The sequence below is a fragment of the Penaeus japonicus genome, unplaced genomic scaffold (assembly GCF_977035675.1).
Source record: "Penaeus japonicus unplaced genomic scaffold, GWHDUDI00000001_assembly GWHDUDI00000009, whole genome shotgun sequence".
In the NCBI taxonomy this organism is placed as follows: domain Eukaryota; kingdom Metazoa; phylum Arthropoda; class Malacostraca; order Decapoda; family Penaeidae; genus Penaeus; species Penaeus japonicus.
In genome coordinates, this window is record NW_028234411.1 from 11,070,129 (window position 1) to 11,084,056 (window position 13,928).

A 13,928-nucleotide genomic window follows, 5' to 3' on the forward strand; every position below is an offset into this window, starting at 1 on the left:
CTCCTCTCCTCCTCCTCTCCTCTCCTCCTCCTCCACCTCCTCCTCCCTCCTCCTCCTCCTCCCCTCCTCCTCCTCCTCCTCCTCCTCCCTCCCTCCTCCTCCTCCTCCTCCTCCTCCTCCTCCTCCTCCTCCTCCTCCTCCTCCTCCTCCTCCTCCTCCTCCTCCTCCTCCTCCTCCTCCTCCTCCTCCTCCTCCTACTTTTCCTACCCTTTCCCCCCAATCTGTCCTTCCTCATACACCTACTGTTTTGATACCATCATATACCTTTGGAAAATGCTTTTAAAAAATACTATTATATGCCCTCATATTTTTCTATAGAGTTGTACCCTTGCCCTTGGAGATGTCTGAAAAGGTACCAGATGTTCTCAAAAGGTAAACTGCAAGTTTATAACATGGGTAAAATACGCCTGAACTGTGCTCCTTACAAAATCAGATGTGCATGAATTATTGTGGTTGGGGCCGGGAACACTGTAATTTGGTATATTGCTCAAAACTAGATGTTCACAGACTACACCACTGGGTTCTTAAATATCATATGAATATCTGCTTTATTTCTCAGGTTTTGTGTTAAATGTTGCTTTGGAATTTTATTTTTAATATATTAGTTGAGTTATAATTATTTACTCTTTATTTTAGTTTTTTTAGGATGATGATATATATATATATGTTTTCTATTTATTTATTTATTTATTATAACTCCTTCTATTGGTAGAACTTGCTAGTAGTACTACTAGTAGTAATTAGTTGGACTGTTACTGTTACTAGTAGTTGTAGTAGTAGCTCTACTAATAACTGCTGCCACTACTACTACTACTACTTTGACTATGACTACTACAACTACTACTCTTAGTACTATTATTATTAGTACAACTACTACTATTACTACTACTACTACTACTACTACCACCACCACTACTACTACTACCACCACCACCACCACCACCACCACCACTACTACTACTACCACCATTACCCACACAACCACCACTACCATCACCACCCCCACTACCACCCCCAGTTATTATCATTGTTACTCTATGATTATTATATATATATATTATCATCATTAGTACTTCTACTTGTAGTAAGGCTTTATTATTAGAAGTATGGCTATGCCAAGGAGTGTGGTTAAATGTGCTTGGATGTAAGGCATTTTTTCATGGTGGTTTATTTTTTTCTTTTGCTTGCCCCTTACTGTCCATCACCTCATAGGGTGTCTTCTTGTGGCCATCTTTGTTGTTTGGGTATAGCAGCATGCTAGAATGATCTAGCTTCTTTTGGCCATAGGTTAGTTTCCTCTGTCCTTCTTGAGGCAGTCCCCTCCTGGTCTTCTCCACTATCAATAGCTGCAGATACATATGCTTATAATGGTTTCATTCTACCCAGTATAACACAGAAGATCTGATTAGGATTTATTCTTGTCTAAAGAAGTTTGAAAATTCCTACATTAACATCAAATTCCTGTATTTCCCTGTCATGTTTGGCTGCAATTTCTCTCAACTGCCCTTGACCCATTGACAGCGAATGGCATGATTTGCTGCCAAGGCAGAGTCGATCGTAGACGCGGATGGCACCAAACAATGTAAACCCGTCATCCGACTGTATACATATTTGATTAAAACCGCGACCAATGGGTTAAGGATGATTCACTTTTACTAAGTTATCCTCCAGTAGAAAGACGTTTGAGAATCCACTCAACAGGGTTTCTGGGCTTACTTGCAATCTTACCTCTGCACCTGTGCAGTTGTGCAGGTTACTCAGGACTGAAGCATTGAATATCCATGCAGTTGGTTTTTGTAAATATACATGCCCTTACCTTGTCAACAGCATATTTTCTTTGTTTGAGTTATTCTATTCCTTTTCGATCATCTTTGTTTCATTCTATTTCATTGTCTCTGCTGAAGGTTAATTCAAATGCAATTATATACAGGTGAATGCCAGAACACATTAATGTCATGAAGTCAGATATATTCTGATTTTAAAATATAACATACCAGCAGGATTATTGTAACAGTACATTGCTTTTATTAACTATTATGAATTTGTCTGTGAATCGGTAACTTGGGAACTGAACAATTCACATAGGAGTGTTTGTGTCACTAGCTGCAAGGATCTACATTGCTGCATCATTATTTAGAATGTTGAGGCTCTCTCTTTTTTCTCTCTCTTTTTCTTCTTCTCCTTCTTCTTCTTCCTTTTTTTCTTTTCCTTCTTAGTATGAAAGAAGAATTCTCATAATGTATGTCATGTACAACCCCTACAAACACCTCCATTCCCCCATTCTATGACTGAGCCATTCATAAATGTGCCACTTAGCATTGTTCCTGCTTATTATTATTTGTTTTTTATATATATAAGTGAATTTAATAAGTAAGTTCAAATTCCTTATAATATATGGCATGTATCCCCCCTCTACAACCAATCTCATACCCCTTGATCTCCTTTCCCCAGTCCCTATTTAACAATATTACATTTTGCATAATTGTCTTTTGGTTTACAATTGTCTTTTTGTACCATTTATACATTTAGATACAATATATATCTCTTTCACTCCCCCTCCCTCCCTCTTCTCTCTCCCTGAATTTCTTGCTTAGCTGTTTATTAGCACATTAGTATATATATATATATTTTTTTTTTCTTTTTTTTTTAATAAGCTTTCTTGTATTCATATGGAACTGTTTCATTGTTTGTATTGCTGTAATATATATATATATATATATATATATATATATATATATATATATATATATATATATATATATATATATATATATATATATATAATACATACATACATACATGTTTATATTGCTGTCACAGTTTAACAATTCTTTCTTTTTTTATATAAAATTATATCTATATATATATATATCTATATATATATATAATATATATATATATATATATATAATATATATATATATATATATATATATAATATATATATAATATATATGATATATAATATATAATATATATGATATATGATATATAATATATAATATATAATATATATGATATATAATATATATAATATATATACATACATATATATATATACAGACACATGTTTATATTGCTGTCAAAATTTGACAATTCTTCATTTTTTTGAATGTCAAAATTTTGAAACTCCCAGAAACTACTATTTTCTTTATCTTTTCTTCTTTATTTCTTATGTAAAATGAAACTGTTCCTTGATTAACCCCTTGGTGTTGGTTATTGGTAAATTTGTCCTTCCCAAGCTGGGTAATTTAATTGATTTCCAGTATCCTCTTACCCCTTTCAGCCCCAACTCTGTCAAGGCGAAAACCTGTCAATTGTCTGAGAACGTCTTAAACTCCACTCACCTTTACTTTGGCACACTTTATGCAAACATGCCCATGAAACATAGAATTCTTTGGGAAAATCCTCCAACATCAGTTGATAAGACATTGACAAATATTCCTTGGTGCCGAGGAGCTAATAGTAAAGAGAAATAATGATAACAATTATAGACCTGCACAATGAAAGTAATAGCTTGCATAGATAATGAAGACTGCTTATGTCTGGTACATGTGATGTATAGGTTGATGATATATGATGAAGTGATTTGAAACTTTATTTAGCTGTAATGATGCACATGCAAAAAAAAAGTTATGTTCATATCAACCTGTAGATAATTGTACAGAATACCCCTCATACCTTATAAGCCTTTCTGGTATTTAGCAAATTATATTCTATTGTGTGCAGTGAATTGACAATGCAGTGCAATATGATTAATCCATTGAAGTTTATTTATGTGTTGTTTTTTTTAGTGTTTATCTTTTCTTCTGTTTGTCCACCTCTCCCTCTTCCTTCTCCTCTCCTGCTTTTCCCATGAGCCCACTTCTTCCCCTTTCTTCTCCTTTTCATTATATTTGTCTTCTTATTTCATATTCTTACTACTACTCCTCCTCCTCCTCCTCCTCCTCCTCCTCCTCCTTATTCTTCCTCCTCCTTCCTCCTCTAAAGTAATGGATATTTGTGTACGTTACTCACCACTGGAATCACTGCAGTGAAAGAGAATCTAACATTTCCTATTTTGCTTACAGGAAAACTGAGCGTGTTACAACAGGTCAAGAATCAGGAACTTTAGCTGAAGCGCAGGCTCTACTTCAGGATGCAAATGACGACGATGATGATGCTATTAATGGGCAGATAGTTTTTGGTAATGATGTTGAAACTGATGATGATGAACAGCCATTAGTGTGAGGAAGTGACTTTCCGTGTAGGGAAATATTTTTACCATTGTAGTATCTAGTATATAATTTTTGTTTTGAACCTAGTCTAGGTAAATTAAAGAGGGATGATTTATCTACATGAAGAGTCTAATGTATTTTCCATGTTTATCTGTGATATGTTTTGAGTGAGGAACATCCGTATGTCTAACACTGATGGCCATATCATTAAAACTATAAATAATTTTGTTTATAATCTTATTTAACTTGTGAGGCGATATACAGATATTTTTGTGAAAGATAACCAAATAAGTGACAAACAACCAAAAAAATATTTAGTATTAATGATATGGACAGCATAATATCCTGACAGTCACCATCATTACTCAATAGGAAATATTATTGGCATTTCTGTGCAAATGTCACTTCATGCTTTACTTTGATCAAATTTGCAGAATCACAGGGGTTAAATGGAATTATTGATTTTTGCAGCAACCTGTATCATACACATCAATCTTTTACGAAATGAGTAATGATATTAGCATAATAGAAAGCCAAAAGGGCTCAGGGATTTCTCCATGAAACAGGTTTGTCTGTTTTTTTTTTACAGACACTGTATATATCATTTTTATCTCATATTGACTGTTGCATAATATATTATTCTGGTCAATCTAGTTTCTCACTTTTATATTGAATGGTGAAGAGATTCATTTCTACATGAAAGAATGATTGCAATTCATATTTCAAAATATTTTATAGTTGATAAGAAGCTTTTAATAATTATTTCATAACTGCTTAATTATTTTGAAACCTATTTTTTGACATGCTTCACTAGTAACAATAATACAATCAAATTACTCACAGTAGGAGAGAATTGTACAAGCTGCTTTGTATTGCAGTACAGGTACAACTGGACTGTGTAAGATGTTAGATGTGTGTATATAGCTTAAAATAATTATTTGCAATAATTAGACAATATTAAAAGTAAATGGCAAAAACCCATTGGCTTTTATAACCTCCTTGAAAGTTTTTGAAATCATGGCTTAACATGAGAACTGCATAATTAACCCTCTCTGGACGGGTGGTACAGTACTGCAAAAGCCCAGTGGCTGGGCGGCACAGTATTGTGCCAGCCATTTAATTGATTTAGGCCTAAGCGCATGAAAGCCCCGGCATTGTGACATTCAAGGCTGGAATGCCCCCGTCATGAGTGGGTTAAGGAATCTAACCATCCTTGTGGTGCATTATAGATGAAAAAAAGGATGGGTCCAGAAAACACTTTTTTCTCTGTTATATAAGACAAGTTACAAATGCATGATATGAAACAAGGAACTCAACAACTACTGTATGTCAAAATCACCCCCAGATTACAACAAATGTTGCAAATAACTCAATTGATTACAACAATACATACAGTTGTCATTCTTAGTCCATCTTAGTCTGCAATATCACTTCTCTATTAGACCTTTACCTGACCTAGTTATTATATTAACACTAAGTAAATCATCAAATATTTCATCAAACATTTAATAAATGTCAGAATAAGTAGGAAACCCTCTTATTAAACTAAATTAATTTGCTACTTATTCATGGTTAACTATAGCATATATTCTTTGCAGCAAAGTAATAAGGAAACAAACAATTAAATTTGTTTACTAGTTATAAACTTACAAATAGTAATATCACAATGGTAAAAGGAAACAGCATAATATAACTTAAAATACATGTCCCTTAGCAAATGTACATGAAAATCACTCAATTTTTCCACCCCACCGGACTAAGACACTTGTCAAGTTAATGAATTTCATTGTCTCATTCAAATACACATTGCACATTGCTCATTTCCCCTCAGTCGTACTCTGTATCTTGTGCCCCAGCTTTCCTGTCCCTGATATATTTATTTATTTATATATATATATATATATATGTATATATATATATATATATTTTTTTTTTTTTTTTTTTTTTGGGGGGGGGGGCAAGGTTGTCCTATCTGGCTATAGTTACACCTATACTACAGTGCTGTCAGATTACTGGGGAAAAATGCCGAAGATTTATGGCATCGACGTTAGACTATGGCGTTGTGATTCCGTGGATATAGTAATTTTTGTAAATCTATTTTGGCCATTTTAGGAGGACAAAGAAGTGAGAGTAAGAAGGCAAATATTTCAGAGGCACTGAATATACATTAATTTTTTAAATAATTCCCAATGATCTGGAAAGGGTATACAAATGAAAAATAGCCATCAGAATGTTGTGCACTTACGCCATTCCAGATCCTCTTATCCTTTCATCTGAAGGTCATAGCGATCTAGTATGAATCCAATTGGAAATCTCAACTGAGCTGACTTCTATACATTTATTGCATGCTGCACCCAAGAACCAGGGAAGACAAAAAGGGAAAATCCCTGAGAAGTTAATCCCCACCAGCCACTCCTCCCCCATCAGCTCCACTGTCATGAGATAAGAAAATGGTACCTGAAAAGTGACAACAGTTGGCTCAGACCACCAGGATAGAAAAAGAACATTTTCCACCCTCCAAATCTCTCATTTTCTGATCCCTCGAGGTCTGGTACAAAAGTTGGTTAAGACTAGAAAAATAGGAAGGGCTGTACTGAGCTGAACTCAGCACAGTCAACGTCACATAAGGAACATCCCATAGATGCTGAGCGAATTAATAGCTCACCAATAAGGCCTAGGAGGCATCCACGGAATTTGTAAAAAGTGAACGATAGGAACGCAAGCATAGAAGCATAGCTCTGCTCTGGAGTACCAGCATGAGTATGACCTGGGTCGGCCTACTCAATGATGGACTGATGAAGCCCGGGCAGTGGCACAGGGTGTGACGATACTCTCTCGGGTCGAGGTATGACAAGTGAGTCTGTGTAAATGTCATGACTGTTGTAGAAAGATCTTACAACGGCTCTGGAAAATTATCAAAGCCTCATAAAATGGTAGTCGTTAGTAAGAAATGAATACTTCAATAATGAGTAATAATATGTACTGTAATGGGACGTCAAAAAGGAAACTAAGAGAGCCTCGCAGAAAATTATTCTCAACGTAAAAAACGACAAAAGAGGAGAATTTCGTGAATCGAAGAATCGGGAAACACTTCCGGAGCAATCAAGAACAGAGACCGCAGCAAAACCGCAAAGCAAATATCACAGACACACACACACACACACACACACACACACACACACACACACACACACACACACACACACACACACACACACACACACACAAACTTGGTTTATATTTTCGCCTTGTCTACAATCTTTCATCACCTGTATCCTTTGCCTTCCTTTCATTTACATAGACCCATACCATCTTAACCTGTTCTTTTAATCGCATCTCCGACTCTGTCGACATTAACCATTCCTCTCATCCCACCATTCCTTTTCCTGTCTAACGATATCTCTTGCGATCAACCTCAACATTCAGCTGCTTTTTATTTTCATTATCGCTTTCCTCTACTGGTTACGTCTCTGCAACTGCTGAATAATTCTCCCTTGCACTTCAGTGATACTCCTCTTCCACACAACATACAACTCGAGACTATGAACTTGTTCCACGCTGCTCTTATTCAACCAATCACCTCTGCTTCAATGCCTCCTGTTCCGTCTACCCTGTCTCCAAGATAACAAATCCCATTCAACACTGCAAATTCGGAATTCCCTATATTCACCATACTCAAATATTTACTTTCGTCACATATCCACTACACTCCACATGCAAAGTCCCAGCCAACTTTCGCTTGTTCCTTGAACATCTCTCACGCACTAAAACACTTTACTACTCACACCTATTCGACTTACTTTTTACTCTCGTTCCGCAGACACTACAAGAATCAACCCTAACCTTCTTTGTATTGGTATTTTCTTTATCACCCGTCTTCATAATCATTGTCTTACATACCTCTCTATCGCCTCATACCACTAATAGTGTTGGTCTTCAAACATTTCAGTTCTCGATCCATCAGAGTTAAATCATTTGCATACACCTCTAGCATGTGTTCTTTTATTACTACATTGCCAACACTTCATTCAAAACCACATCAAACATCAGCGGACTAAGCAACTATCCTTGATGCACACTCACCTTAACTTCGAAGGTACCCGACTTGTCACTACCCAAGGTCTACTTATTTAGACCTTGTCACTACCACAACATTCGCCAAGAACTTCGCAAACACTTTTCCTTCTCAAAGACTATTTCATTACAATCAAATGCTTTCCCAAACTTTCTCTAAGTCCACAAACGCAATAAACATTAATCGCCATTTCTAGTTCGCTTTTTCAACACCTGCATCAGAACAAACAACGCACTGATCGTGCCTCTGCCTCTCTTAAAACCAAAGTACATGTCAGCATCTACATATCCCAATTTCTTTTCTAAAACCCTTTTTGCAACCTTCAAATACTGCTCTTGCAATTTCACCGACCTGTACTTACTACACTATATTATACCTTTTCCTCTATAAAGTGGGACGAAGAGCTTTATTTTAGGCGTTTCATCAATTACTTTTTTATCTCATCTTTCTTTTTAGCAATAGCACGCTTACCCATCCTCTTCGCATGACTGTACCTAACCCAAGTCTTACACGCTTTCTGCTATCTCATCCGCCTTTTTCGTTTCTTCTACAACATAAATTTTGTGATTTGTTTACTGAATATCTATTGTTCACTATTGCTTAGTAAGTGACTCGTAAAGCACGAAGGTAAATAGTTCATGCGAGATGCATGACTACCTACGCCCCTGTCTGAGTTCTGTATCGCAAGGCGAGTTAGTCTGGTTCATTATGTACTTTTTATCAAGGGAAGAAAGTCTGGGCATTTTCCATGTATCTCTGTATAACCAAAGACCATCATCATATATATTAATCTTCTTTCTCGAATATTGTTATATCAATAACTACTCTCGTTTACATTCATATTATACTCTGTCCTTTTCTTACACTACTAGAGCTTTACATTATCCCAGTCTGAACGATGCAGACATTACTTGTTCTTAGTACTTGGTTTCAAAAATTTCCTTTCTTCACTTTTCATTCTCTTTCATTTCTCCATGCAGTTTCACATCTTCTGTCCTCCATGCAGTTTCACATTTTCTGTCGAAATATCTATAAACCACTGAAGAGGAGATACACCATTTACAATTGCTAGATTCATTGGTTTGCAATTGATATACGAGGGGGTGATCGGAAAGTAATGACAATTGTAGCCGTAACATGAAAACGTTAAGGGCTGGGAGGGTGGGGAACGAGAGGCCTGGAATCATGCCAGTTCTGACGTGTTTGAATCTGTCGCCACTTGTCTGGTTTGTCTGGTTTTGTACTGTGCGAATATCAGTCTTGGTTTTTCTCTCTGACCGGATATAATGGATTTTTTCGAAATAAGGCGACACTTTCAGTGGGTGGACACTGGGGAAGATGGCAACAGAGATTCGGGGGCAAGTTTATCCTGAATCTACTCCATCACTGGAAAATATTTCCCGCTGGATTCGCAGCCGGAAAAAAATGAACTGGAAGATAGACAGCGCTCTTGACGGCCGATCACTGACGAAGATCCAACTCGTTTTTTATCCTTGGAGCTTGGCGCCAGTTATAGAAAAAGCATATAACATTGAGCATGAACAAATAGGACTATGGAAGAAGTGTGTTCGATGTATACCCCAATAGTTAACGGAAGATCAGATGATCGAACGGATGCGGATTTGTCGTCTCTTGCTAACGGAGTGTGAGCCAAATGGACCGAAATGGTTTTCGGATGTTGCCACTGGAGATGAGTGTTGGATTTCTTTTTTTCACCACCCGATACAAGCACTCTAACATGGTGTGGTTGAGTGATGAAGAGCCTTGGCCTCAATATTTTAAGGAAGGATTTCGCAGTCGGAAGTGCCCTTTCTTCAATTCTCAAGGACCAATGTGCGTGGATGTGGTGCCCTAACAGACTACTAACACAGTCCAGTACTTCACCGACCAGGTCCTTCCGCATGTCCTAGCACATTAGACAAAGTCCGCACAAACCCGCCTCCGATCGCGCCTCTTGTTGCACCGAGGCAATGCGGCATCCCACAAAGCTCGCCTCACCTGGGGCAGCAATGCATCTCTTCTCCAGTAACCCTACTCACCTGATTTTCCTTTATACCATCAAAGTATTTACTGCCACTGTCATTACACCTTGCATTTGACTTTGCCTTTTTCAATCTAATCAATCATGTTTTAAAGAATTTTAGGTAGATGGTCTTAAGAAAAATAGTAATATAAGAAAAACAAATGAAAAAAAAATATATATATATATACTAAACGGCAGAAAGTGAAGGGTATAGGATCGCACAGGGTGGGCGTCATAACGTTCCTACAGGGGAGTGGGGGCAGTTGGAGTCAGTCATTTTATCAGGCCGACTCTTGGCAGATAGAACAAAAAAAAAATTGAGTTACGCTGATCTGATTAATAATCCTAATAGATGGATTGCGCATCTCTCTATCGCCAAATAAAGTAGAATGGACTAGTTCATATAAAAAATATAAAGGTATATACTCTGATGGAATAATGTAACTGACCATATCACTTATTTCACACTACACTTACCTAACATTTGTACACTAAATGCAGCAACAAGGAACCAGTAAAACGAAGGATTCTCCGGGACTTCCCAAAGAACCAAAACACGTCAGCTTTAATAACAACAGGAAAATGGATTTCTGTTTTGAAATCACTTCCAAGGACCAAATGGAATTTCTAAATGGCAAATAGGGGGAAACTCCCAAATGATTGACAAGATCTTTGGTAGAATTTCATCTACATAGGAAGGCATAGTCTTCATACAAAAAATATCACCCCAAAAATACGTACCTTGATTAAGGTCGTATATCCCTTAGCATTCCCTGTTGTTCCTTTAAAAGCGAAGAATTGTCGGTGGAATATGAACAAACTTGCGTCCTAGAAGCCACGGATCAGCTACTGCCGAAAGTCCATGAACTTCGGCATATCGAGTAGACATTCCTGGAACCTTCTTAAAAAATGGGCTCTAACAAGGCACAAGACCCTTCACGTCAAACAGCACCTACTGGTGCAGATAGTCCTCAAACAAATCAAGCAAAAACATCATATCTAAACCATACCATGAATTTGAGGACAGCACGGCGAAAATGTTAACAGATTGGCCCCTGGCTGGACACGACAAAGTACAATATATAAATTACAAAAACTAGTACACGGTATCTGGAGACAGGATTGTAAAAATGCGTAGCAAAAACGGTTTATGACTAGAACTGTCATAAATAAACCTATTTATATACCCATAAATTTACAATAAAATAAAATATTGTACTCTTGAAATTCACGAATATCTACTCTAAATCCAGCTCTGCTACATCACCGTAAATAAAGTATAAATTCGGGATAAAATTTATTTTCTTTTCTTTTGAAAGACCAAGAATTAGCTTCAATCTGAGTAAAGAAATCAAAGAATTCCTATAATTGTTACTTAACGTCAGATCTTCAGAATTTAATTTGATAGAGTAATAATCTATAAAACTGAACTTATAAAATAGCATTATCTGCTGGTATTCAAGTCACATATTTTACAGCCTTGACCAACTTTCTTGCCTTTTCATTCCAAGAACTTTTCACACATCTGTATAGACACGATCAAACTGTTGAAAAGATTTGCTGCTATCAACTCTTGCAGAAGAGATGATAGCGGTATAGTATAAGTAAATTAATAGGCAGACAATAGAAAAATAAGAACGTATTTCCTTGTGCATTTTTTGCCCAAATAAGATAAATAAAGAGAACTTGTGATATACATTTTTGACATTCATGACGCATAAAATGTAGCTAAAGTTTATGTATATAATGTAATGTCACTGTTCTGATATAGATGATTTAGATCATGCCAGTCTTGTGGTCGTTGCATTTTTTTTTTTTTTTTTTTTTGAGACTGCGCAATTTCATTTCCAAATACTCATGCTCTACTGCCATTCAGATAAAAAAAAAACAATCACAATAGAACATACGGTCCCAAGCGCTTACGGAATTTTACCACACTATAGTAATAAATCCAAACAGGATTTCTATAATTTTATGATACAGTAAAATGTATTTATGATCTTTTTTATGACAGCTGTTTTATAATCTAAAATTTAACCATTGCATTGTAATCAGTGTAAATAAAACCTGTATACCGTACTTATAACTGAACAAGAGATGAATATAAACACAACTGTCTGCTGTAGTTTGATAACTAGATTATGGAGCAAATGAGATGGATGTAATTGCTTCACATCTGCAGACATACAGTATCACATCAGGGGGCAATAGTGGACAAGGCGCGTCGCATATCGAGGCACCTGACCCCCCAAATTCTCTCTTATAATAGCCACATATTGTGTGAATAATTACTGGGTTAGAATTAGAAAAAATACTTAGTTTTTTTTATTTATCATTTCTAATTTATTCGATTTTAATTATGCCCTATATAGATGTTCATGTACCATCTGAACCCTTGGCCGACAATTTGAAGACCACTGTTCTATTGCTACCATTATGCTCAAACTTGGTATGCCAGAAAAAAAAAAATCCCAAACGAACATCGTCCTTTCTGGAGCCCAAAAAGGGGCACCTCAGAATAAGTTCTTCTCCCATAGACAAACTTAGAAACAGGTCTACGAGAGAAAGTAGAGTCGGGGGCAATTTCCATAAATCTATGTCAATCTTGCGAGACGGACTTATGCTAAAGAACGATAAAATCTAAAAAGGTCCTGTAACTGCTAGGATCCAAGGCTGGGGGCGAGAATTTCAAATTTGATTTGGATGGAGATAACAATACCAGGAAAACTGAAAAACAGCGTTCATATGGCTCGGTGCTGGACCCATTTTTTTTTCAATAATTACATTAGTGACATTCCTGAAGTCTCCATGAAATTTGTATTTACAGATGAACTGGAAATAGTACATCAGTCAATTAGTGCTCATGGGTAGATACTATTACTATACACAGATACTTTAACAGATAGTATCTAAAGAAACCAGCACCTGAACAACCAATCCAACTGAACTCTGATGTTAAACGAACAAGAACCAACCCCTTCTAGTATCAAAGCCAATAATGATAACGATTAAATAATAACCGCAACAAGGTAAGGAACATATTATAGCGCGCCATTATGGTGTCACAGTGTCAAACAAAATGAGACCATATGAGTAATTGCAAGGGCCACATAGTCAACATCCACAGCAAGGATACCTGCAATGAAAGCAATCGTTTTCCTTCATCTTTAAAGAGCAGTTCAGAAGGATGCGCCCATGAAGGATAAACATCTAAATACACCACTGATGTGAGGGCAGGTCCCAGCCACCTCCAGACTAAGATCACGGAAACCTTTTTCTTGGAGGGGAAGTATTCGGCACAGAGATAGCCTGGCGAAAGGAAGAGAGGGGGGGGGGGTTGCCAAGGAGCCTAGAACTGACTTAAAGGCCAACAAAACCCTTCACAGGACTTGGTAATGAGCAAGGGATAGTAGACCCTGGTAGACAGGCTGTAAACAAACTTTGGAAGAAAAGTAGTAAGCTTGCATTGATGGGAACTATGAGAGTCCCGTCTCTGTTTCGACTGCCGTCCAGGAGAGACTCCAAACACCAAATGAATTAGCTTTGCAGGTGTATCCGTACGATGGTGATACAATACTATAAGCATATACACAAGACTTGTTATTTCATTCCA

General features: G+C 36.8%; 1 protein-coding gene across 4 annotated transcripts in view; it reads left to right on the top strand.

The window, feature by feature from the left end:
• Positions 1–5,194, top strand: part of LOC122258895 (organic cation transporter protein-like) — a 21,320-nt gene extending 16,126 nt beyond the window's left edge. For 2 of the 4 annotated variants that reach the window (XM_086539704.1, XM_086539703.1), the window contains exons 13-14: positions 319–372; positions 4,071–5,194. In XM_086539704.1, the coding sequence (XP_086395830.1) occupies positions 319–372; positions 4,071–4,230 (214 nt within the window). In that variant the 3' untranslated portion in view covers positions 4,231–5,194. The remainder of the gene's footprint in view (positions 1–318; positions 373–4,070) is intronic. The other 2 variants (XM_086539706.1, XM_086539705.1) reach the window with 1 other exon arrangement.
• The last annotated feature ends 8,734 nt before the right edge of the window (positions 5,195–13,928 follow it).